Source organism: Pseudophryne corroboree, chromosome 2 (genome assembly GCF_028390025.1).
Source record: "Pseudophryne corroboree isolate aPseCor3 chromosome 2, aPseCor3.hap2, whole genome shotgun sequence".
NCBI lineage: Eukaryota > Metazoa > Chordata > Amphibia > Anura > Myobatrachidae > Pseudophryne > Pseudophryne corroboree.
This window is the reverse complement of record NC_086445.1, coordinates 246502602-246528363: the sequence shown is the minus strand read 5'-3', so window position 1 is coordinate 246528363 and position 25762 is coordinate 246502602. Positions and strand designations below refer to the sequence as shown.

Below are 25762 nucleotides of genomic sequence, written 5' to 3'. Positions count from 1 at the left end.
CGACCTAGCCAAAATTGACTTGCCTGCACAGTCTATTTTTAGCAGCGATAGCGACCTGGCGGGGACGCGCATCGCTAACGCTGGCTGTGTACACATGGAGAGATATGCACTAACTTTTTGAGCGATTTTGACTATATAGTGAAAATCGCTCAGTTATATCGCTCCGTGTGTATGCACCTTAAGAGTAAGTCGATCGGAATGGTGAATCTGGTATTTACATCTGTATACTTCTTACTGTATTTAGAAGTAGGGGCTATATAATAGGAGTATGCCACAAAGATACAAGAAAATAGGACATAATAAATTACTCATGTTTTATTTATAACAGATCTTCAGCCAGAACAATACAAAACATACAGTATCTCCATTACACAAATGTTTACTTACACTATGTTACAGTTACAAAAAACGCTTTGCAGCTATTTTTTTTAAAAGCAAGTTTAACCTCACAAACAAAAGAGGAGAAATCTAACAGAACCAAACTGAACCCAGTGGTTGCAAAATATTTAAAAACCATTGGAAATATTGCACTTGTTGCAAAAATGGTGGGAACATGGAACGTACAATTTGGATAGTCTTATATTTTTTCAACTTAAGAGCTGAATGCTCCTGTATGTAAGCACAGCAATGCAGATTCCCTCTCATTTGCCGACCTTGTTCTAATAAAGAAAATCTATTTGGTTTTCAATGGAACAAGTATCAGTGAAGGCACCAGGCCTGTGTTATACATGTAATGCACTGGAAGATAAAATAGTGTTGTTTTTTTTGTCTATCGTGAGTGGAATGCAAGTTCTGTAGCTGGATACAAGAAAAAGCACTACGAGGATCACCCTGTATATGGAGTCCTGAAAAGGAGCCAGTCGTTTAGAAGGCAACATGCTTGATTCTGCAGTCTTAGTCTGAGCAGACCGCTGTCCTGTCCAAAAAGAATGCATTTTTCATTGAACCATACTCGTTAGCTGCTGTGATACCATTAAATATCACATGTTGCAGAAGTGTAAGAAATCTGTTGACCTAATACACACAGAAATTTTAGATATAGCATTGTCATCAAAGCTTTCCTGCAGTTACATGTATACGTTTTACTAGAACCGTTTTGTTTATGTACAATATGTTTACAGACCGGATCGTTTTTAAAAAGCATGTGCTAAACTAGGAAGTTTCTTAAGAAGAGCGAGCCAATCAGGGCTGCATTTGGCTACTAATAAACTTACAACTATCTTTTATTGTGTTGCTGGATGATGGTTCTAATCAGCAGTGCCATGATCAGTTCCCATCAACAACCCATTGCTACAATCAGCCGCTTGCAACAGAACGCTGGAAAATGAACGAAACGGTTATTCAAACAAGTTGGTTAAATCCATTTGACTAAACCTATTTCTCTAAACCACTGTTTTTGCCCATTTTCTACTATTTGGTAATGTATAGGAACAAAAGAACATCTGCTACCAGATTTTTGTTCCAACCACCCAAGTACTGTAGTTGGCTGTAGTTTATTGTGTGCCCAGCATAGGTGATAGCAGCATGATTGCAGCAATTTAAAGCAGACTTGTCCCCAGGTCAGATGATGGCTTATGCATCATTCACCCAGGAGAGAACAAACTGGTGAGCTTTGCTTTCTCCCTGGCAATCCTCCTGTAGTAGGCACGGTGGGAGAGCAGAGAGGTGTAGAGAAAGCTAGCACAGAAGTGAGCCAAGGGTCAGGCTCTCAGACTAGAAAGCTCGTTCCTGGGTCAGTTTCCATTATACAGCAAAGTTCACAGTCTGTGCAGGGTGGAAGGCGTCTCCCCAGGGAAAAACACAGTGCATATGTAGCTCTCTTAGGTGAACCTATTTTTTTTTTTCTTTGACCAAGGTAGAATGGTTGACCAGCAATGAAGCATTAATCTGGTCATATTTTACTCTAGTCATTAATATAATAAATTGCCATAGGTATCTATACTGCCTTTGATGCTACGTCGAAGTGGTAGAATGAAAATGCTGCATGTGCGGAGTATAGGAATTTACAGCAATGTTTTGTTTGCTATTTTAATGACCATACACAATATTATTCTATGTTCATTGTACAATTTTTCGCTGTTTTTTAAACTTCATAATAATTCTCTTTTGTACAAAAAAAAATGTAAATGAAAAAACCTAAAATGTTTTTGGAAAATAAAATACATTTATGTAATAATATTTTTGCATGATTTGTAAAATAACTAACCTACTATGCTGATTACAAGGAAGACAAGTTTCTATGTTAGCACCAAGTATTTCTCATGGCAGCCTTCTGAAAACATTTTGCCAACAAAACCTTTTGCAGCTGTCCAGTCTATAGAATCAGGTCCTTCAATAAATCTCAATTTTGTAAGGCAGTGTAACGTGCATGTATAGATGTATAGTCTGGTGTAAGCAATATGTAGAGCTTTGATTTCCAAGTACTACTTATTTCTGTATATCACATAATATAGTGCCCTAATAACATATGTAACCCAGAGCAAACTAACCTGATAAAAGCCCATATGTCATTGGTTGTTATGAAGTTCAATAATTATAGCACAAAATTGCTCCTTAAACTACATAATTAAGAACATTTAAGTTCACCTTTGACTGCTTGTGGTCAATGAAGATATGGAAAAACCGAAATACTAAAATATTTAACAATGGCTCAAAATGTACTTATTAAAAAACATCAGTTTGGGCTCAAACATCACAGTGCAGAATAATTATGATATATGGATCAGACTGTGAAGTTGAAATACATTTGACAGAACCAACCTCTACACACACACACACCCCAACACATATTTTTGGATAGTCTTAAATACAAATTTGTCTTAGTTGGTTATGTGATAAACACACAAGTTATTTGGGTAGTGCATCAAACAGATTAAGCAGCATGATCCAATAGCAGGATACTTTTGAAAAAAGACTTGTCTCGCTGCCAGTTACTGGACCATTATTCTAGTTCTCATGACAGTTCTAGAGCAGGATATCTTTGTTCTCAAAAAAATGAAATATTCAACCATAAATTCATATAATAGAAATAAGAGAGGCCACACTTCATAACTACAGATCAGCTGAATGGCTTGTACGCCTGCGTTCCAGTCAGTCTTCATGTAACCTGCTAGTGGATATCAGGGTGTAATTATATATTATTTATATTAGTGACAATTACACATTGTAGGCAATTTCATTGTATAAAGAAAACAAGAAAGCAGTTATTTAAAAAAAAATACTCTGAATGAGAAATGTAACTTGCGGGAACTTCGCATTTCAAGAGAAGTCAACAAGTAAAGGTTCCGTGCGTCTAGGTGTGCGTCTGTTTTTAGAAAAAATATACAGGTATAATCTTATGATATGCAAAATGTAACAATATAGGACAGTCAAAATACATATTACAAAGTGCCTCAATTTGAGCAATTTAAAAAGGACTTTCTAACATTTTTTTTTAAATAGGGGACTTGCACAACTACCCCATTTCTCATAATATTATACTGGTTGGACCCCATTTACAGACAGATCCCAGTACTTACTGTAATGGATTATTATTAAAGGATAGAAACTATGTGCATAAGCACAAAATAATAGTGATTCCATCGTATCCAATCATCTTGCTCCCTTACAGCTTTCACAGAAGCTATCCAGCAAAGTGCCCAGTTAAAGTATATACTGGAACACTACACTATTGAGGGGATAGTGGGGAAGGCCTAGTAGTAGTAGTAGTAGTAGAAGTAGTAGTAGTAGTAGTAGTAGGGTAGAGTAAGTGGAAGGGGTGTTGCCCTTCATAAAACTGGAAAACACACACCATAGCAAAAAAACATGTCATGAGACGTAAATGCCACCAAACTTGGAAGGAGAGGATGTGAAGGGTTTGAGGAACCAATGTTTATGTAATATAGCACCAACATAATGTCATATTTCTAAATGTTAAACTGAGACAGTTCAAATAAAGAATTGCTTTCCCATTACGATATCAACTCCGACAATATGAGTCTATTTATAGCACTTGGATATATTCAGAGTATAGAAGGGAATGTGACTTTGCTTCATCAGTAGAGGAAATAGAATGAAAACCACTGAGGTCAATTTACTTCCACTTACAAGAGATACGTGTATTGTTCCAGAGGCGTTTTGTGTACCTTGGTTTATTAGAAACAAAACAAAGAGCCTTTGGTTTGAAGCCTGGGAATCATCCTGGTGGGAGAGAAAAAGAGCTGTCCTTGGGAGGGATTGGTGTAGGCACCAGTTCTAAGAGATCACTTAGCTGCTGGAGATTTAGGCATAAAATATTTATTTTTAAATATAAATAAAAAAAATAAAAAATACAGCAGCTACTTTAAAAGACACCACAGATAATCTAATTCAAAAGCAACTTATGTAGAAAACAAGTGCTGGACATACCCTGCAATGCTTACAATTAGAATTTCTAGGGAATAATAGAAATAGGTTTATATCATTTTAGTTTAGGGTCCTACAGGACAATAAGTGGGAACTGCAATGAATTGCCGCATTACGGTCTCAATATGTGATAGTACAGACTAGAAATAATGTTTTTGGGCATCAAAAGTGAATACAGCCTTGGTCACTTTCCAAATTCTTTTTAAATCAGATTGTGAACATCTATTCTCAACTCCACCTTAAGTGATCAAGATTTAAAGCCATCAAACTATGCATACCAGTCATTACATGAAACTACTGACTTACAAGGGATCCCACAACTAAATGAAACTGTACTGCTGTCCGGTGAGGAGATATGGGGTGACGGCTGCAGTTTTAATTGGACTCATACATGTCTCGCAACAGGTGGTCTTCAGTATGCCGAATGTCGGGATCCCGGCGCGCAGTATACCGGCGCCGCAATCCCGACACCCGGCATACCGACAGCTATTCTCCCTCGTGAGGGCCCACGATCCCCCTGGAGGGAGAATAAAATAGTGTGGCACGCGTAGCGCGCCACCGTGCCCGCAGCATGGCGAGCGCAGTGAGCCCGCAAGGGGCTCCTTAGCACTCGCCACGCTGTCGGTGTGCCGGCGGTCAGGCTCCCGGCACCGGTATGCTGGTCGCCGGGAGCCCGAGCGCCGGCATACCGTACTACACCCCTCGCAACACATACAGAAAGTGTAAAAATTCTGCTGAACAACTACTTAGCACTGTATAGAAGGGTAAGAACCAGAATACTTGTGAGGGCCGCGGTTAGCGGGGTCTGCAAAGAAGCAGAGTTACTGAATATTCCAAGACATCATCAAATGGCGTCGAGTCATATCCCTTATTTCCTGTTGAAGAAAATATCTTTTAAAGAAACCGCTTGTGCTATGACTTTTGAGAAGCAAAAACAAAATCAGACATCTTTTTTTTTAAAGTACCCAATATAATGGAATAAAAATTAGGCGACTGAGTGCATAACTACTAGAAATTATGGTTTGAATAGAACGACAGGCTTACAGCTAAATCAAAAACAGACCGTGTAAACGTTGGGCTCTCGGTAGGATCAAAACCAGATATATTATATATACACAACACCTTAACAGCTGGCCAGTGCTCATGTTCCGCTAAGTAGTTTCCTGAAATACAGAAGGCACTTGGAGAATCTGTCCAAAAATTAAGTGACTTCTGATTATTAATTTGGTTTCATAAACGAGAACGTTGCATCTAACAAAATTCATCCAATTAGGAATGAGCATATCGTTTTCCTGGGGAAAAACAGAACTGCTTGTCCTGTATCTCCCAGGGTCCAGCAATACCGTTACTATCTAACCCTGCCACACAAGTCTATAGATGTGCCCCGACAGGAGTACATCAGAAGTACAGCCTGATACACAGAGTTAAAAAGGAGGTCTACTGCTAATTCAAAATTAAATTCTAAATTGCTAAAAATAAAAATAAAAAAATTAAAGACATTGAAAAATATAAAAGAAATAGATCGGAATACAAATTTCTGATTGTGTGTTATGTGCAAAAGAAGAAAGGATCACTAGGGTGTGAGGTAACATTACAGGCAATTACAAAAATCAAATTACAATACCTGGGCAATAAAATAAATCACAATAATATAAACTGATGGACAAAGCTTAACCTTGCACTGCTGACAAAGTATTACAGCCACGACTAGCAGAAAAGGCAAAAAATAAATATACCAAGGAAAGTAGGCAACTAAATAACACAATGGATCATTCAATTGAAACAAAAACAGACCACTTACAACTGGTAGCATATTTTTGCTTTTCAGCCTGATAAAAACATTAAACATAGTCTGTCAGTAAGTGCAAAGAATATTAAAAGGTTAGAACGAAAAAAATGGAGGATTTAGTTCTGTAATGAGGTTTGAGTGCAAGTTATATTCTTTTCATTACTAAACAGTCTTCTTAAGGTGCTACACTTGCCCATTATTGTGCCAGAACGATGCTGAAAATGTTTAAGAGCACTGTGTCTTATCAAGCAGCCAGGACATTACCGAATGCTGAAATTAGGAGACCATAACATGAAAAATAACCACTCACCGCAAGGAAGGGCAAAGGCGGCTGAACTACAACACTCAATATCTGTAATGGCTATTAAGAGTTTTAGTTCACTTACACCTGGAGGGCCAAATGTTGTGTCTTCGAATCCACCATGTCCTTAAATCCTCTTCTGAGCAATCCAAGCACTGGCAACAAAGCCAAAGAGTATATCTCTTGTAATGCAAGTATACCACAAAAGGCAACAAGGCGCTCTAAGTGCATTTACCAAAATGAGGCAGAATAGAACGATTGTTACGGTCCTATAACACTTGGTCAGTACTCCAGTAGTGCCTTGCTAACCTTACACACAAAAAAAAAAAAAAAAAACGGCAACCATGACCCCAAGCTTTGAAATGCGCTTCCTATAACAGATTACAGTAGTGCTAAATTAGATGATAAAAAGGAGAAACAAAACAAAAATTTACATTTAAAAAGTGCTTAGGGATTTTCTGCTCCACCCAGTCTCATCAAAAACAAAAAAATAGAATAAAAACTTGTAAAAGAGTTACATCTTGAATGACATTACCAGAAACATGTCAGCCACCTGGTCTGACTGTGCATCTTTGCCTTTTTATTTTTGTGTGGAATGGGGTGAGTGCAGTTCCATTGCTTCACCCCTAACCCCACTGTTAAACTTTATGCTCTCCTCTCACAATATGGGATGAGAACTCGTACCGGTCCTGGCTGTGGTAGCCACATATATTGCACTCAAAAGGGTCTCTGAAGCCATGGCAACCCATGTGGATAGTGAACATTACATGGTCTAAGAAAAGTACTCGGCAGTGCTCACACTTAAATACCTTCACTTGCTCCCCATCAGGTCCCAGCACCCGCAGGGTTTCCTTGGCAGTGCCAGGCCCAGAGCGGAAAGTATTTATAACACCTGATTCAGGTCTCTGATCCTCTTTGGCATATGCCGGGCTCTGCCGACTGCTGGTGGCCTGAGAACCCCTTTCTTCATGGTTGCTTTCTGTGTCTGTTGTTGAGTCCTGGCAGCCATTAGAAGGAGAAGCTCCATGTTCAGTCCGACCTCTGTAATGAAGCGGTGTCCCATCTGGTATGTCCTCATGGCCCTCTGCTGCTTCTCGATTTCCTGGCATGTCTGGCCTTCCCGACATGGGCTGGAGTTGGGTGTACACTGAGCTAATGACTGGGGTGATTTCGGAGTTTGTATGGGGCAAGCGCATAGGACCTCCAACAAAAGCTAAAGGATTTCCATAAGAAGGGTCAAGAGGGTGATGTGGAATCATCTCAATGTCCTTCTCAAAGCTGGAATTCATATCATATGGAAGATCTGCAAGGCTAAGCCGCATCTGTTTCTCCCCTGACAAGGAAGACAGAAAATAAAAACAGGTAAGTGTTGGCTAATTCCTATAATGCATATCTAAAAAGGTACATTCTAATCACAGAATTAACATATCTACCAGCGCTGAAGAAGAAGAAAAAAAAAACCCATATGAGATGAAAATAGCGGATGAGAATAAGACTCCCGTAAAAATAAGATTTTACTTACCGGTAAATCTATTTCTCGTAGTCCGTAGTGGATGCTGGGGACTCCGTAAGGACCATGGGGAATAGAGGGGCTCCGCAGGAGACATAGGCACTTTAAGAAAGAATTTAGTTCCTGGTGTGCACTGGCTCCTCCCTCTATGTCCCTCCTCCAGACCCCAGTTAGAGAAACTGTGCCCGGAAGAGCTGACAGTACAAGGAAAGGAGTACAAGGAAAGGATTTTGGAATCCAGGGCAAGACTCATACCAGTCACACCAATCACACCGTATAACTTGTGATAAACATACCCAGTTAACAGTATGAACAACAACGGCGCATCAGATCAACCCTGATGCAACCATAACATAACCCTTATTTAAGCAATAACTATATACAAGTATTGCAGAAGAAGTCCGCACTTGGGACGGGCGCCCAGCATCCACTACGGACTACGAGAAATAGAGAAAATAAGATTTTACTTACCGGTAAATCTAACGTCCTAGTGGATGCTGGGGACTCCGTAAGGACCATGGGGATTATACCAAAGCTCCCAAACGGGCGGGAGAGTGCGGATGACTCTGCAGCACCGAATGAGCAAACACAAGGTCCTCCTCAGCCAGGGTATCAAACTTGTAGAACTTTGCAAAGGTGTTTGTACCTGACCAAGTAGCTGCTCGGCAAAGCTGTAATGCCGAGACCCCTCGGGCAGCCGCCCAAGAAGAGCCCACCTTCCTTGTGGAAAGGGCCTTAACTGATTTAGGCAGCGGCAACCCAGCCGCAGAATGAGCCTGCTGAATCGTCTTACAGATCCAGCGAGCAATAGTTTGCTTTGAAGCACGCGCCCCAAGCTTGTTGGAAGCATACAGGATAAACAAAGATTCTGTTTTCCTGACCTTAGCCGTTCTGGCTACATAAACCTTCAAAGCCCCAACTACATCCAGTGACTCGGAATCCTCCAAGTCAGTAGTAGCCACAGGCACCACAATAGGTTGGTTTATATGAAAGGATGAAACCACTTTCGGCAGAAATTGTGGGCGGTCCGCAATTCTGCTCTATCCGCATGGAAAACCAGATAAGGGCTTTTATGTGACAAAGCCGCCAATTCTGACACACGCCTAGCCGAAGCCAAGGCTAATAGCATGACAACCTTCCACGTGAGAGATTTTACTTCCATCGTTTTGACTGGTTCAAACCAGTGTGATTTCAGGAAACTCAACACCACGTTAAGATCCCAAGGTGCCACTGGAGGCACAAAAGGGGGTTGAATATGCAGCACTCCCTTTACAAACGTCTGAACTTCAGGCAGAGAAGCCAGTTCTTTTTGAAAGAAAATGGATAAGGCCGAAATCTGAACCTTAATGGAACCCAATTTAAGGCCCAAAGTCACTCCCGACTGTAGGAAGTGAAGGAAAAGGCCCAGCTGGAATTCCTCCGTAGGGGCATTCCTGGCCTCACACCAAGCCACATATTTTCGCCATATACGGAGATAATGTTGAGCCGTCACATCCTTCCTAGCCTCTATCAGTGTAGGAATGACCTCATCCGGAATGCCTTTTTCTGCTAGGATCCGGCGTTCAACCGCCATGCCGTCAAACGCAGCCGCGGTGAGTCTTGGAACAGACAGGGCCCCTGTTGCACAAGTCCTGTCCTAGAGGCAGAGGCCACGGGTCCTCTGTGAGCATTTCTTGCAGATCTGGATACCAAGTCCTTCTTGGCCAATCCGGAACAATGAGTATTGTTCTCACTCCTCGTTTCCTTATGATTCTCAGCACCTTGGGTATGAGAGGAAGAGGAGGAAATACATAGACCGACGGGAACACCCACGGTGTCACCAGTGCATCCACAGTTATCGCCTGAGGGTCTCTTGACCTGGCGCAATATCTCTGCAGCTTTTTGTTGAGGCGGGATGCCATCATGCCCCCCTGTGGCAGTTTCCCACCGACTTGCAATCTGCGTGAAGACTTCTTGATGAAGTCCCCACTCTCCCGGGTGGAGGTCGTGCCTGCTGAGGAAGTCTGCTTCCCAGTTGTCCACTCCCGGAATGAACACTGCTGACAGTGCGCTTACGTGATTCTCCGCCCAGCGAAGAATTCTGGTGGCTTCTACCATCGCCACCCTGCTCCTTGTGCCGCCTTGGCGGTTTACATGAGCCACTGCGGTGATATTGTCTGACTGAATCAGAACCGGTTGGTCGTGAAGCAGGGACTCCGCTTGACGTAGGGCGTTGTATATGGCCCATAGTTCCAGGATGTTGATGTGAAGGCAAGTCTCCTGACTTGACCACAGCCCTTGGAAATTTCTTCCCTGTGTGACTGCCCCCCACCCTCGGAGGCTTGCATCCGTGGTCACCAGGACCCAGTCCTGAATGCAGAATCTGCGACCTTCGAAAAGGTGAGCACTCTGCAGCCACCACAGGAGAGACACCCTGGCCCTAGAGGATAGGGTGATTAACCGATGCATCTGAAGATGTGATCCGGACCACTTGTCCAGTAAGTCCCATTGGAAGGTCCTCGAATGGAACCTGCCGAAGGGAATGGCCTCGTATGATGCCACCATCCTTCCCAGGACTCGAGTGCAGTGATGCACTGACACCTGTTTTGGTTTTAATAGATTCCTGACCAGTGTCACGAGCTCCTGAGCTCTCTCTATCGGGAGATAAACCCTTTTCTGGTCTGTGTCTAGGATCATGCCTAGGAGAGGCAGATGAGATGTAAGAACCAACTGCGACTTTGGAATATATAGACTCCAGCCGTGTTTCCGTTACACTTCCAGAGAAAGTGATACGCTGTTCAGCAACTGCTCTCTTGATCTCGCTTTTATGAGGAGATCGTCCAAGTACGTGATAATAGTGACACCTTGCTTCCGCAGGTGCACCATCATTTCCGCCATTACCTTGGTGAATATTCTCGGGGCCGTGGAGAGACCAAACGGCAACGTCTGAAATTGGTAATGACAATCCCGTACCGCAATTCTGAGGTACGCCTGATGAGGTAGATAAATGGGGACATGAAGGTATGCATCCTTTATGTCCAGAGTAACCATAAAATCTCCCCCTTTCAGGCTTGCAATGACCGCTCTCAGCGATTCCATCTTGAACTTGAACCTTTTCAGGTATATGTTCAGGGATTTTAAATTCAATATGGGTCTGACCGAACCGTCTGGTTTCGGGACTACAACATGGTCGAATAATAACCCCCTCCTTGTTGAAGGAGGGGAACCTTGACCACCACCTGTTGAAGATACAATTTGTGAATTGCAGTTAACACTATTTCCCTCTCGTGGGGGGAAGCCGGCAGGGCCGTTGGTGAGGGGGCATCTCCTCAAAGTCCAGCTTGTATCCTTGAGACACAATATCTATTGCCCAGGGATCTAACAGGGAGTGAACCCACTTGTGGCTGAACTTACGAAGGCGTGCCCCCACCGGGCCTAGCTCCGCCTGTGGAGCCCCAGCGACATGCGGTGGATTTTGTAGAGGCCGGGGAGGACTTCTGTTCCTGGGAACTAACTATGTTGTGCAGCTTCTTTCCTCTGCCCCCGCCTCTGGCAAGAAAGGACGCACCTCGCACTTTCTTGTTTCTTTGTTCGAAAGGCTGCATTTGATAATGTCGTGCTTTCCTAGGCTGTGCAGGAATATAAGGAAAAATATCAGAATTACCAGCTATAGCTGTGGAGACCAGGTCCGAGAACCCTTCTCCACACAATCCTCAGCCTTCCATATGCCTCTTAAGTCGGCATCATCTGTCCATTGCATATTCTACAGGACACGTCAAGCAGAAATCGACATCGCTTTGTCTCTAGGACCCAGTAGACTCATGTCTCTTTGGGCATGTTATATATATATATATATATATATATATATATATATACCACAACAACCACCTAGGTGGAAGGTGCACTCACGCCCAGAAATTAGTCTCTGAAGTCACTTGTAAATTCAGTATATTTTTATTCGGGTTCACTGTTGATGCCGTATTTCATCGACGTTTCGGTCCTTATGCGGACCTTTATCAAGATTGGCACTTAAATCACCTATACAATCAGAAACAGTTACAATTAATATGTATAAGAACCCAGATTTATTCAACACCAACACCACCAGTGCCTCCCAGGCCCTGAAGACTGTCACAAAAACCAGAAAACGTATTAAAAAGCTGTTTTTTTATATATGTAAAAAAGAGATACTTGGAAATAATCCACGTGTGATGAAAGAGACACCTCCACCGTTAGGACTATCTGTTTAGATAGGCAAATGATTACCTGGACGGCAAGCCAGATCACTCAGATGTGTGGAATGGCCTTCAAAGTTGGCAACATGCCTGATCACATAATGAAGTTAAAAAGCCTATAACGTAGGGGAAGCTGCAAGGCGTAGTCACCTATTAGATAAATAACAGAGTAACTACACCATAAGAAAATACACTAACAACGTCATTTTGGAAAAGATCATACCTAGTTACATGTAGAAATAGCTCATGGCAGCTCACACCACCGTGCTGCAGAATGACAAAACCCAAAATTGGATCGAACGTCTACAGACACAGGTGGACACTTATAAACGTGATCTAATTTCTTTCAAACGAAAAAAATTGTCCACTGTAACTAACGACTACCAAACGCATACTGTATACCGCTGGTTACTTGGAAACAATACTAGTGAACGTCAGAATAGACAATACACTAGGCGAAGGGCCCAACCGTTTGCCCATGAATTTGTTTCCTCCGCCTCTACCTCAGACACCGATTATTACGAAGGGAACAACGACTCCACTCGTTTTTTAGATCGAGGAGGAGAGGCCTCCTCTACCCGTTCCAGGGTTCTCAGAAGCGGCACAGACCGCACCCGAGGAGAGGGGGGTACCAAGAGAAGAGGGAGGAGGAGACAGTAGGTGACAATGTCTTTAATCTATCTAGCGTAGAACTGAGTCCAGCGGAAACTAAACTTCTTGCCCGAGGTTTATCTTTCGTCCCCACATGCAGAATTAATTCATTCCAACAAACTATAGATCAGTATAAATTTGGCCGCTCCCTCCGTCTGCGGGAGTTCTTTGCTAACAAATCCACTAACAAAGAGATACCTCAATTCAGACCCAAATCGACATTCGATCCTCCATCCTCCAATCCCAGCATCAAAACCTATTTACGGTTAGTCCAAAGAGACTCTGAGAGCTCACCCCCCAAAAGGATGTTTGATAACCTGTCCATAGCCGAGAGGAAAGCATTAAAAACTTTAAAGGATTCTCCCCATATAGTCATCCGCCCGGCGGATAAGGGAGGAGCAATAGTCGTCCAAGATTGGACTGACTATGACATGGAGATCAACCGACAATTAGCAGATGACATGACCTATCAGAAATTAACCACCAATCCGGTTCCTAAAATTAAATCTAAAATCGATCAATTTCTGAAGTTAGGTTTTGAGCAGGGCTACATAAGTGAAGACACATTAAAATATTTGACCATCAATTCACCCAGGTGTCCCATCCTATACACTCTGCCCAAAATTCATAAGACATTAGTTCACCCTCCCGGCAGACCCATTATTGCCGCGGAAGGCTCTCTGTTACAGCCAATTGCTGTCTTTATTGACAGTATCCTACAGCCTTTGGTATTAAAAACTGATAGCTATTTAAAGGACACTGGGGATTTCCTCACACATCTACGGACAGTTACCCATCTCAGTGAAGGCACTCTTTTGGCCACTATGGATGTGGGGTCCCTTTATACCGTTATACCACACCACTTAGGTTTGGATGTTATACGTCAATTTCTTTCCAACAGCCCCTGCAAAGATTACCCCACTGAGTTTGTGTTGGAACTGACCTCATTGGTTCTTACGTGCAACCACTTTATGTATAAAAATGATTATTTTCTTCAAATCGCCGGAACCGCGATGGGGTCTAATTTGGCCCCCGCCTACGCTAATCTGTTCATGGCGCACTATGAACATACGTACTTGTTACCTAGGTATGGGCACAAGATTGCCTTCTTTAAACGGTACATTGATGACGTCTTCTTGCTGTGGGAGGGCACCGAGTCTGAGTTTCTTGACATGGTGAACCAATTGAATGCTTTGGATAATCCTATCAAGTTCACATACACAGTATCGGCCACTAACATCACTTTCCTGGATGTCAGTATCACCAGAAATGGTGACCGACTGGACACCTCGTTGTACCGTAAACCCACTGACCGCAATCTGACCTTGCATGCTAGCAGCCATCATCCCCCAGCCCTCAAAGAAGGATTGCCCATATCCCAGTACCTCAGAGCCATGAGGATCAATTCCAACGCAGCACTCAAAGATCAACAATGTAACGAGATCACTTCTCGCTTTCTGGAGCGAGGGTACACTAGCAGTGTACTTACTCGCTGTCTCAATAAAGCGAACAGCATTTTTCATGGACAACAGGTTAAAAACCCCATTCGTAACAATCGGATGATTTGTTCCACTCAGTATGATGGTTCCACAAGTGCAACCAGAAAGGCCCTACGGAAACATTGGCCAATAATAGCCACCGACAACAGTTTGCCTTTTCTTAAAACACCTGCTCCTATGGTTGCATACAAACGAGGGGCCAACCTAAAGCAATTACTAATGAGACCCACGATTTTCCCTGAACAGAACACATCTCAAATCCAGCTTATGCAAGCCAAACCTGGCAGTTTTTCCTGCGGGGGGTGCACAACGTGCAGATCTATGATCACTGGTCCTTTTTTGTATCACCCACACACAGGGAAAAAAATCTTCATCAGATATCATCTCCACTGTCGACTGGATCATGTCGTCTACCTTCTGAAGTGCCCATGTGGGTTATGTTATGTCGGACTAACCGCGCGTCCCTTTCGCGACAGGATGGCAAACCATCGGTCATCCATACACACGGCCCTCAATGTGGGCTTTTCTGACAAACCGGTAGCACGGCACTTTTTGTCAGTTAGACATCAAGTATCTGCCCTGAAGTGTCAGCTGATTGACTGGGTGCCGCCACCTGTTAGTGGAGGCGATCGCACCTTGTTACTTAAACAGAAGGAAAGCTTTTGGATACACAAACTCAATACAGTGTCACCAAAGGGCCTCAATGAGGCCAACCCCCTTAATATTTTTCTTTAGAATTTTATTTTGCCATAGTTGATTGGATACCTTGGAACACACTTTGTATGTTTCAGGGACATAGGGCACTGTGATACAATCAGCACATACAGGCTGGGTTTCGATTTGTGTTTTATATGTTCTATGTTCTATGTTTTATTTTTTTCATTTTTGTATGTTCTTTTTATGTATAGAGATTAAGAAAGTAAGGACAGTTATTTATACGTCCTTGCTTATGTTTTTTATATATATTTTTCTGTTGTTTCCCGGAGCCTTCCCAGGTCCTATACTAGTCACGAGGGTCCACCAATTTCAATGACCACACCACCCACTATTCCCTTTTATTATTTAAAATCTTTTACTACATTATACCAATGTATTACTATAAAGATATTACACTCACATCAGTATTCAATTTGCCTTTGTTGATCAGATATATGTTAGTTTGTATGCGTAGGGTGAGTTGTGGTCATTTGATCTGGTGCCCTCTTATGTCATTTTTGACATTTTTGACATTTCATATTATGGATCATTATTTACATTTGCACTCTTTTTCTTCTGTGGTGATTGACAGGCTACACATAGGTTAATCCAGGATTATACGTGAGGAGACCTCCGGTATACCTCCGAGTCCCTGTGAGCTATGAGTGAACCTGTACATTGATGATTCCACCTGGGGGAGTGTTCATTCTCTGAGAACACCCCCCTCTAGGTTGTACACCTCCTTTAAACATTAGCCAGTGGATAAGCCTAATTACGGTTCTTTCCGCGAGTGGAACGCAGAGACTTCCGGCCAGCGCCACTTCCGCGGAATGGAACGCATGGTGTTCCGGTCGGTGGAACGCAAAAGACGCGTCTCCGGCAGTTGCCCTTCTAAATCGTTAAAATACACTCATTTAAGTAGCCGTGCGTTAGCGATAGCCACTGCCTGTCCTGTGAACCCTGTAACGTTTTTCCCAGTTGGTCTGAGTTAGTTATCTGAGAGGTGATCAGTTAATGAGAGACTGGGTTTATACTAATCTCCCTAATTGGCACTTCCTGTGGTTGATCCTTAAATAGTGCTCAGCTGAGGCTGAACTTTATGCAGCTTCCATTTGGCTCTGGACACTTGAGCAGTGAGTATGGTTCTCCTGCAGCTCCCTTCTGACACATGATTACGGTTGGTGATTATTTTTTCCTGTTGTGCCTCCTTACAGACTGAGTGTCTGACACATGTACAGAGCCCACAAGCTGCCATGAGCTATTTCTACATGTAACTAGGTATGATCTTTTCCAAAATGACGTTGTTAGTGTATTTTCTTATGGTGTAGTTACTCTGTTATTTATCTAATAGGTGACTACGCCTTGCAGCTTCCCCTACGTTATAGGCTTTTTAACTTCATTATGTGATCAGGCATGTTGCCAACTTTGAAGGCCATTCCACACATCTGAGTGATCTGGCTTGCCGTCCAGGTAATCATTTGCCTATCTAAACAGATAGTCCTAACGGTGGAGGTGTCTCTTTCATCACACGTGGATTATTTCCAAGTATCTCTTTTTTACATATATAAAAAAACAGCTTTTTAATACGTTTTCTGGTTTTTGTGACAGTCTTCAGGGCCTGGGAGGCACTGGTGGTGTTGGTGTTGAATAAATCTGGGTTCTTATACATATTAATTGTAACTGTTTCTGATTGTATAGGTGATTTAAGTGCCAATCTTGATAAAGGTCCGCATAAGGACCGAAACGTCGATGAAATACGGCATCAACAGTGAACCCGAATAAAAATATACTGAATTTACAAGTGACTTCAGAGACTAATTTCTGGGCGTGAGTGCACCTTCCACCTAGGTGGTTGTTGTGGTATATTGGTGGCCTCTCAGGTCATTAGGAGCACCCGCCGTCGTTATTATTTTTGATGAGAGTGCAGGATCTTCCAAGACTATATATATATATATATATATATATATATATATATATATATATATATATATATATATATCTCTTAAGACCGCATCTTTAATATATATCTCTATATATATATATACACACATACATACATACATACTAGGGTCTCAATCTCTGCTGATAAGGTACCTGTCCACGCTGCCACAGCGCTATAAACCCATGCCGACACAATCGCCAGTCTGAGTAGTGTGCCAGAATGCGCACGCTATCTGCAGGATCCCTGAGAATAGCTGTTACGTCAGGGCTACCTTTTGGGCAAACGTGACACCCTAGGGGAAGATTCCCATCGTATCCTGGCCCTAGTGGGGAAAGGATACTCCCTGAAAATTCTTTGTGGGAAACTGCAGTCTCTTGTCTGGAGATTCCTGCTCTTTTTCCTCATGAGAGGAGGGAAATTTACCTCAGCTTTCTTCCCCTTAAACATGTGTACCCTTGTGTCAGGGACAGATGAGTCATCAGTGATATGCAAATCATCTTTTATTACAATAATCATATATTGAATACTTTTCTGCCATTTTGGCTGTAACTTTGCATTATCGTAGTCGACACTGGAGTCAGACTCCGTGTCGATATCAGTGTCTATTATTTTGGATAGTGAGCATTGAGAGACTCTGAAGGTCTCTGCGACATAGGGACAGACATGGGTAGATTCCCTGTCTGTTCTCTAATCTTTTGTGCAATAAATTCACCTTAGTACTTAATTACACATATCCAAACAGGTGTCAGCGTTGTCGACGGAGACACCCTCTCACACACATATTTGCTCCATCTCCTCCTTAGGGGAGCCTTTTACCTCAGACATGTCGACACACACGTACCGACACACCACACACTCAGGGAATGCTCATCTGAAGACAATTCCCCCATAAGGCCCTTTGGAGAGACAGAGAGAGAGTATGCCAGCACACACCCCAGCGCTATTAACCCAGGAATAACACAGTAACTTAATGTTAACCCAGTAGCTGCTGTTTATATTGATTTTTGCGCCTAATTATGTGCCCCCCCTCTCTTTTTACCCTCTTCTACCGTGTAACTGCAGGGGAGAGGCTGGGGAGCTTCCTCTCAGCGGTGCTTTGGAGAAAAAACATGGCGCTGGTGAGTGCTGAGGAAGAAGCCCCGCCCCCTCGACGGCAGGCTTCTGTCCCGCTTTCATGTACAATTTTTGGCGGGGGCTCATGCATATATATATATATATATATATACACACAGTGCCCAACTGTATATATGCCCACTTTTGCCAAGAGGTCCTAATTGCTGCCCAGGGCGCCCCCCCCTGCGCCCTGCACCCTACAGTGACCGGAGTATGTGGTTGTAGTGTGGGAGCAATGGCGCACAGCTGCAGTGCTGTGCGCTACCTCAGTTTGAAGACTGGAGTCTTCTGCCGCCGATTTCAAAGTCTTCTTGCTTCTTTCACCCGGCTTCTGTCTTCCGGCTCTGCGAGGGGGACGGCGGCGTGGCTCCGGGATCGGACGACAAAGGGTGAGATCCTGTGTACGATCCCTCTGGAGCTAATGGTGTCCAGTAGCCTAAGAAGCAGGACCTATCTTCAGAGAGTAGGGCTGCTTCTCTCCCCTCAGTCCCACGATGCAGGGAGTCTGTTGCCAGCAGATCTCCCTGAAAATAAAAAACCTAACAAAATACTTTCTTATAGCAAGCTCAGGAGAGCTCACTAAGTAGCACCCAGCTCGTCCGGGCACAGATTCAAACTGAGGTCTGGAGGAGGGACATAGAGGGAGGAGCCAGAACACACCAGAATCCAAATTCTTTCTTAAAGTGCCCTGTCTCCTGCGGAGCCCGTCTATTCCCCATGGTCCTTACGGAGTCCCCAGCATCCACTAGGACGTTAGAGAAATTAAGAAAGAAAAAAGAAATAAATCAAACTTCAAATATATAAACTATACTTATTTTATGGTGATCTCGACAATTATTTATGATATTATGTTTGTTTCATATTCCACATGGACAAGACGGCACAGGTAGATATATGTATAAATTTTACATTTTAGGTTTAGAACGTCTACACCTACAAGGCAGCTCTTTTCTTCTTTTACTTGTACCCCATCTCCATATCCCCAATACTACATGCACACTGGAGAAGTAGCGCAGCTTCAAACTTTCACAAATCCTAATCAGACAATTCTGGTGACCACACATCCATTAGCTCACCTTCTCCATACATAGTGCAGTGTTTTCTTCCAGTGTCTGAGATAGCAAGTTCACTTACTGGTAATTCTGTACTATTTTTGCTCTGCCATCTTTTGTTATCCTCATAATATCAAGACCAATAAACCTTAGGCTAGGTACACATTGACGCTTCGGTGAACCCGCCGACAGAGCAGCCAATCCAGGTAAGCATGCTCACCCAGCTGTGACGTCATCGTACTCACAGCCACAAGTGCTGCTATATCTGAAGATATATCAGCCACCAGCTATGCTGCAGGGCCGATGCGATATGTCTGTGAACAATGTTGTTCACAGACATATTATTTGCATAAACCCACCGACCTGCTAGAGATGTATCAACCGGCTGATATCGCCTAGTGTATACCCAGCTTAAAATCAAGATGACAAATCTGTGAGCTTGATTGGACTACTTTCTGCTAAAAGTTTTTTTCTGCAGCGGGGTACACTGTGTTCCACAGGGAATACATCGGGGTGTAGAGATGGATCTTGATCCAGAGGCACCAACAGGCTAAAGCTTTAGACTGTCCCAGGATACATTGCGGAGCCTCCCCTATATAACCCCGCCTCCAGGCACTGCGCAGGCAGCCGCCCTAAAAAAAACTATTTAGAAGACTTCAAGGGCTGCAGCACTTGATATGTCAGTGTGACATGCTGTGCTGCGGCTCCATCACCTCCCCAGCAGTGTCGCATACTCCCGCTGGCTCTGTTCCCGGGTACTTGCGGCGGAGACACTCCGGTTCCCAGGCACACCACCTCAGACGCTCTCCTGGATCGAGTGGCTGCTACTAAGGGAGGAGGCAAGAGGGTCCCTCAGACGGGACCCGCTATTAAATTGTGTTCCGGTCGCGACGCTGGCGTGGACACTGTGGCCGTACAGGGACCTCACTATATCCACCAGGGCAGTGGAGCACAGGTCGGATAATACATGATCAATGTTTAATAAGGCTCCATAGTACCAGGTGGTGAGGACTAGCATAGGGGATAAGGCGCTTGACCTGTAGCCCCTCCCCCAGCTTTGGACGCCATCTACTGCTGGTGTTCCTGCCCTGGAGCTGCCTCATACTCTCCCTCACTCCCTGACTGAGACGCAGGGTGCCATCTTCTCACAGTAGCTGATTTTCAGCGCTGTGATTCTACAGACACTTAAGTATTCTACATGTAATTTTAAGACAGCGTTAGTTAAGAACAAGTGTACCTCTACCAAAATATAGTGCACGAGTATTCTGATACATACATCCGGCCTCAGACCGTGCATTGTTTTATATATATATATATATATATATATATATATATATATATATATATATACATATACACACACACACACACACACACACACACACACACACACACACACAGTTGTGCTAGCAGAATTTGTGATTTTCTGGCCATTTGTCAGAGAATATGAATGATAACTCGCAAACTTTTCTTTCACTCATGGTTAGTGGTTGGGTGAAGCCATTTATTGTCAAACAACTGTGTTTACTCTTTTTAAATCATAATGACAAGAGAAACTACCCAAATGACCCTGATCAAAAGTTTACATACCCCAGTTCTTAATACCGTGTATTGCCCCCTTTAACATCAATGACAGCTTGAAGTCTTTTGTGGTAGTTGTGGATGAGGCTCTTTATTTTCTCAGATGGTAAAGCTGCCCATTCTTCTTGGCAAAAGCCTCCAGTTCCTGTAAATTCTTGGGCTGTCTTGCATGAACTGCACGTTTGAGATCTCCCCAGAGTGGCTCAATGATATTGAGGTCAGGAGACTGAGATGGCCAGTCCAGAACCTTCACTTTATAGTGCTGTAGCCAATGACAGGTCGACTTGGCCTTATGTTCTGGATCATTGTCATGTTGGAACGTCCAAGTACGTCCCATGCGCAGCTTCCGGGCTGATGAGTGCAAATTTTCCTCCAGTATTTTCTGATAACATGCTGCATTCATCTTGCCATCAATTCTGACCAAGTTTCCAGTGCCTTTGTAGCTCACACATCCCCAAAACATCAGCGATCCACCTCCGTGTTTCACAGTAGGAATGGTGTACCTTTCATCATAGGCCTTGTTGACTCCTCTCCAAATGTAACGTTTATGGTTGTGGCCAAATTGTTCAATTTTGGTCTCATCACTCCAAATGACTTTGTTCCAGAAGTTTTGAGGCTTGTCTCTGTGCTGTTTGGAGTATTGTAAGCGGGATGCTTTGTGGCATTTGTGTAGTAATGGCTTTCTTCTGGCGACTCGACCATGCAGCCCATTTTTCTTCAAATGCCTCCTTATTATGCATCTTGAAACAACCACACCACTTTTTTTCCTGTCCTGTATTTCAGCTGAAGTTATTTGTGGTTTTTCTTTGCATCCCGAACAATTTTCCTGGCAGTTGTGGCTGAAATTGTTGGTCTACCTGACCGTGATTTGGTTTCCACAGAATCCCTCATTTTCCACTTCTTAATTAGAGTTTGAACACTGCTGATTGGCATTCTCAATTGCTTGGATATCTTTTTATATCCCTTTCCTGTTTTATACAGTTCAATTACCTTTTCCCGCAGATCCTTTGACAATTCTTTTGCTTTCCCCATGACTCAGAATCCAGACATGTCAGTGCAGCACTGGATGAAAGATACAAGGGTCTTTCAGGAGTCCAGAAACTCACTGACCTTTTATACACACACACTGATTACAAGCAAACAGATCACAGGTGAGGATGGTTACCTTTAGTAGCCATTCAAACCTGTTTGTGTCAACTTGTGTGCATGTTATCAGGCCAAAATCTCCAGGGTATGTAAACTTTTGATCAGGGTCATTTGGGTAGTTTCTCTTGTCATTATGATTTAAAAAGAGTAAACACAGTTGTTTGACAATAAATGGCAGCAACCCAACCACTAACCATGAGTGAAAGAAAAGTTTGTGAGTTATCATTCATATTCTCTGACAAATGGGCAGAAAATCACAAATTCTGCTAGGGTATGTAAACTTATGAGCACAACTGTATTATCTATCTATCTATATATATCTATATCTATATATCTATATATATACAAACAAAGAACCCAGCACTCACCAAAGTAAACTCACTTATCCTCAACAATTCAATAAATAAATGATGGGGGTTTAGTTGGTGGATTGGCCAATGCACGGAAGCCTGCATACCGATTTTCAAGGTACCCCACCTTCATGCAGGTCCTACACTATCACAGAGTCTTAAAACCTGACTACTTCACTGCTGTTACACAACTCATCTGCCTGCTAGATTTAATGTGTACCTGCCACAGACTTTATGGCTTTTAAAAAGGCACACTAGTCACCTATTGCACTGGCTCAAAGATGATTGTTAAGAAACAGCTGAGACAGGTATGCAGGCTTCCATGCATTGGCCAATCCACCAACTAAACCCCCATCATTTATTTATTGAATTGTTGAGGATAAGTGAGTTTACTTTGGTGAGTGCTGGGTTCTTTGTTTGTATTTATTAGAGCGATGTGGTCATGGGCTACATGCACCCCGCCCTGTGAGTGGTAAGTACAGCTGTGTACCCCGCTTTTGTGGTGGAGAGTGCTGTGTTACATGCACCCCACCCTGTGAGTGGTAAGTGCATAGCTGTGCCCCGCTTCTGGTGTGGTGAGTGCTGTGGTTTTTTCTCTGTGTGTATACGATGGGGTTAATCTATGGTTAGCTCTTATTAACCGTGGCCACTAGCTTTCTCATGCACCCCTGTGTGGACTTTATTATCCTGAACCTGTCTCAGCTGTTTCTTAACAATCATCTTTGAGCCAGTGCAATAGGTGACTAGTGTGCCTTTTAAAAGCCATAAAGTCTGTGGCAGGTACACATTAAATCTAGCAGGCAGATGAGTTGTGTAACAGCAGTGAAGTAGTCAGGTTTTAAGACTCTGATAGTGTAGGACCTGCATGAAGGTGGGGTACCTTGAAAATCGGTATGCAGGCTTCCGTGCATTGGCCAATCCACCAACTAAACCCCCATCATTTATTTATTGAATTGTTGAGGATAAGTGAGTTTACTTTGGTGAGTACTGGGTTCTTTGTTTGTATTTATTAGAGCGATGTGGTCATGGGCTACATGCACCCCGCCCTGTGAGTGGTAAGTACAGCTGTGTACCCCGCTTTTGTGGTGGAGAGTGCTGTGTTACATGCACCCCACCCTGTGAGTGGTAAGTGCATAGCTGTGCCCCGCTTCTGGTGTGGTGAGTGCTGTGGTTTTTTCTCTGTGTGTATACGATGGGGTTAATCTATGGTTAGCTCTTATTAACCGTGGCCACTAGCTTTCTCATGCACCCCTGTGTGGACTTTATTATCCTGAACCTGTCTCAGCTGTTTCTTAACAATCATCTTTGAGCCAGTGCAATAGGTGACTAGTGTGCCTTTTAAAAGCCATAAAGTCTGTGGCAGGTACACATTAAATCTAGCAGGCAGATGAGTTGTGTAACAGCAGTGAAGTAGTCAGGTTTTAAGACTCTGTGATAGTATAGGGCCTGCATGAAGGTGGGGTACCTTGGAGATCGGTATGCAGGCTTCCGTGCATTGGCCAATCCACCAACTAAACCCCCATCATTTATTTATTGAATTGTTGAGGATAAGTGAGTTTACTTTGGTGAGTGCTGGGTTCTTTGTTTGTATTTATTAGAGCGATGTGGTCATGGGCTACATGCAACCCGCCCTGTGAGTGGTAAGTACAGCTGTGTACCCCGCTTTTGTGGTGGAGAGTGCTGTGTTACATGCACCCCACCCTGTGAGTGGTAAGTGCATAGCTGTGCCCCGCTTCTGGTGTGGTGAGTGCTGTGGTTTTTTCTCTGTGTGTATATATCTATATCTATATATATATCTATATATATATATATATATATATATATATATATATATAGATAGAGATATATATAGATAGAGATATATATATCTATATCTATCTATCTATCTATCTATATATATGTATATATATATATATATATATATATATATATATATATATATATATATATATATATATATAATAAATATAAAAGTATACATTTATTAGTCCAGTGCAGTTTTATTGTCTGACTAAAATAATTATCCGCATTGTCACTGTGACTGTGTGTGCCTGTATCTGCCGTGTGGATTTCACTTTCAGTGTATCCCAGCTGTATCTATCACTGTATTCTGTACCCTAGGACTAGATGCGTCAGGGTCTCATATATAGTGCTGCACAGTATTTACCGTTAAGTGTATTCTACTGTGTACGCAGTCACATAGTACCAGATTTAGACGCTGGTGTTGTGTACTGTGTACGCTGTCACATACCAGGATTTATTCGCTGGTATTGTACTCTGTCTGGCTGTATCGTTGAAATGTCTAACACAAAGGGCGGGAAATCCAGGGAAGCTCCTGTATCATACAGCGCATGCGCCAGGGATTTGCCTGAGGGGGAAGCTTTGAATGATGGTCTGTGTAATATGTGCCATACATCTACCAGTCAGTCCGCTGCTCCTGTAGCCAATCAGGAGCCACCTTGGGCGGCATTCTCAAATATGCTTAATACGCTTGTGACACGCCTTGCGCTTCCTATGGGACCTCCTGTGCCATTGAAGTCACATATTGTCCCTATGGCTAATCCGCCCTGGGCGGATACTCTGTCTACACAGATACAACAATTGAATCAATCCTTGGTTAGAAAAAAACCTACCCACGTCCCTCTGCAGTCAAGGGGCCAGCTAAGTGGGCCGCCTCCTCACAATCCACTAATATCTCAGATGATACTTCTGATGAGGATGGGGAGTATACTGATCTGTCAGTCACTGATACAGTCTCTTCTGATGAGGAAACTAAAACGCAAGTTGATGTCCCTGACCTAGTGGAGGCTATTAAGCCGATTCTACAAAAATCGATGATGATGTAGATCCCTCTACTGCGTCTAAGAAGCCTGATTAAATTTAAACGTTAGAAGGTAACTAAAGCAGTCTTATCACATTCTGACCATTTGGTTGACATACGTCAGGAACCCTGGTCTTCTCCAGGAAAGAAATTCTCCCTGTCTAAAAAGATGCTAGCTCGTTATCCTCTCTCTGCTGAGTTGTGTAACAAGTGGGTACATCCACCACCGGTGGATTCCCATGTCACCCGTCTTGTGGTATCATCTACTCTACCTGTCACCACACTGAAGGAACTGACAGATAAGCGTGTCGAAGGATGCCTGAAGTCTATATACTCCCTTACTGGTGCTGTACATAGACCCACTATTGCTGCCTCCTGGGCCGCAAAAAGAATTAAAGCATGGGTTCAGGTAATAGAGGAAGAGCTGCTTCAGGATATATCTGACACTGCCAGACAATATCTGTCTCATATTGCCACCGCCTCCCACTACATTCAGGAGGCGTCCTCTGAGGCAGGTGTAATGGCAGCCAAGAGGTCGACTACGTCCATCCTGGCTCGCCGAATTCTGTGGTTGAGGTCATGGAAGGTGGACCTGGACTCCAAAAAGACCTTGGAGGTACTGCCTTTTAAGGGAGACATCCTGTTTGGGGAGGATCTGAACAAGAATGTTACCGACTTAGCTGCTGCTAAGAAGGCGTTTCTCCCAAATACTAA

General features: G+C 43.2%; 1 protein-coding gene and 2 long non-coding RNA genes across 10 annotated transcripts in view; 1 reads left to right on the top strand and 2 right to left on the bottom strand.

The window, feature by feature from the left end:
- Positions 1-300: 300 nt before the first annotated feature.
- Positions 301-25762, bottom strand: part of IKZF4 (IKAROS family zinc finger 4) — a 142721-nt gene continuing 117259 nt past the window's right edge. For all 8 annotated transcript variants that reach the window (XM_063952614.1, XM_063952615.1, XM_063952616.1 and 5 more), the window contains one exon: positions 301-7806. In XM_063952614.1, coding sequence (XP_063808684.1) covers positions 7112-7806 — 695 coding nt within the window. In that variant the 3' untranslated portion in view covers positions 301-7111. The remainder of the gene's footprint in view (positions 7807-25762) is intronic.
- On the bottom strand, positions 11810-12453 carry LOC135013277 (uncharacterized). The gene is made up of 3 exons (XR_010211976.1): positions 12421-12453; positions 12229-12347; positions 11810-12000 (listed from the first exon to the last, which is right to left on the bottom strand). It is a non-coding gene; the product is annotated as an uncharacterized LOC135013277 (long non-coding RNA).
- On the top strand, positions 16258-16965 carry LOC135013288 (uncharacterized). Its single transcript, XR_010211977.1, has 3 exons — positions 16258-16321; positions 16395-16513; positions 16742-16965. It is a non-coding gene; the product is annotated as an uncharacterized LOC135013288 (long non-coding RNA).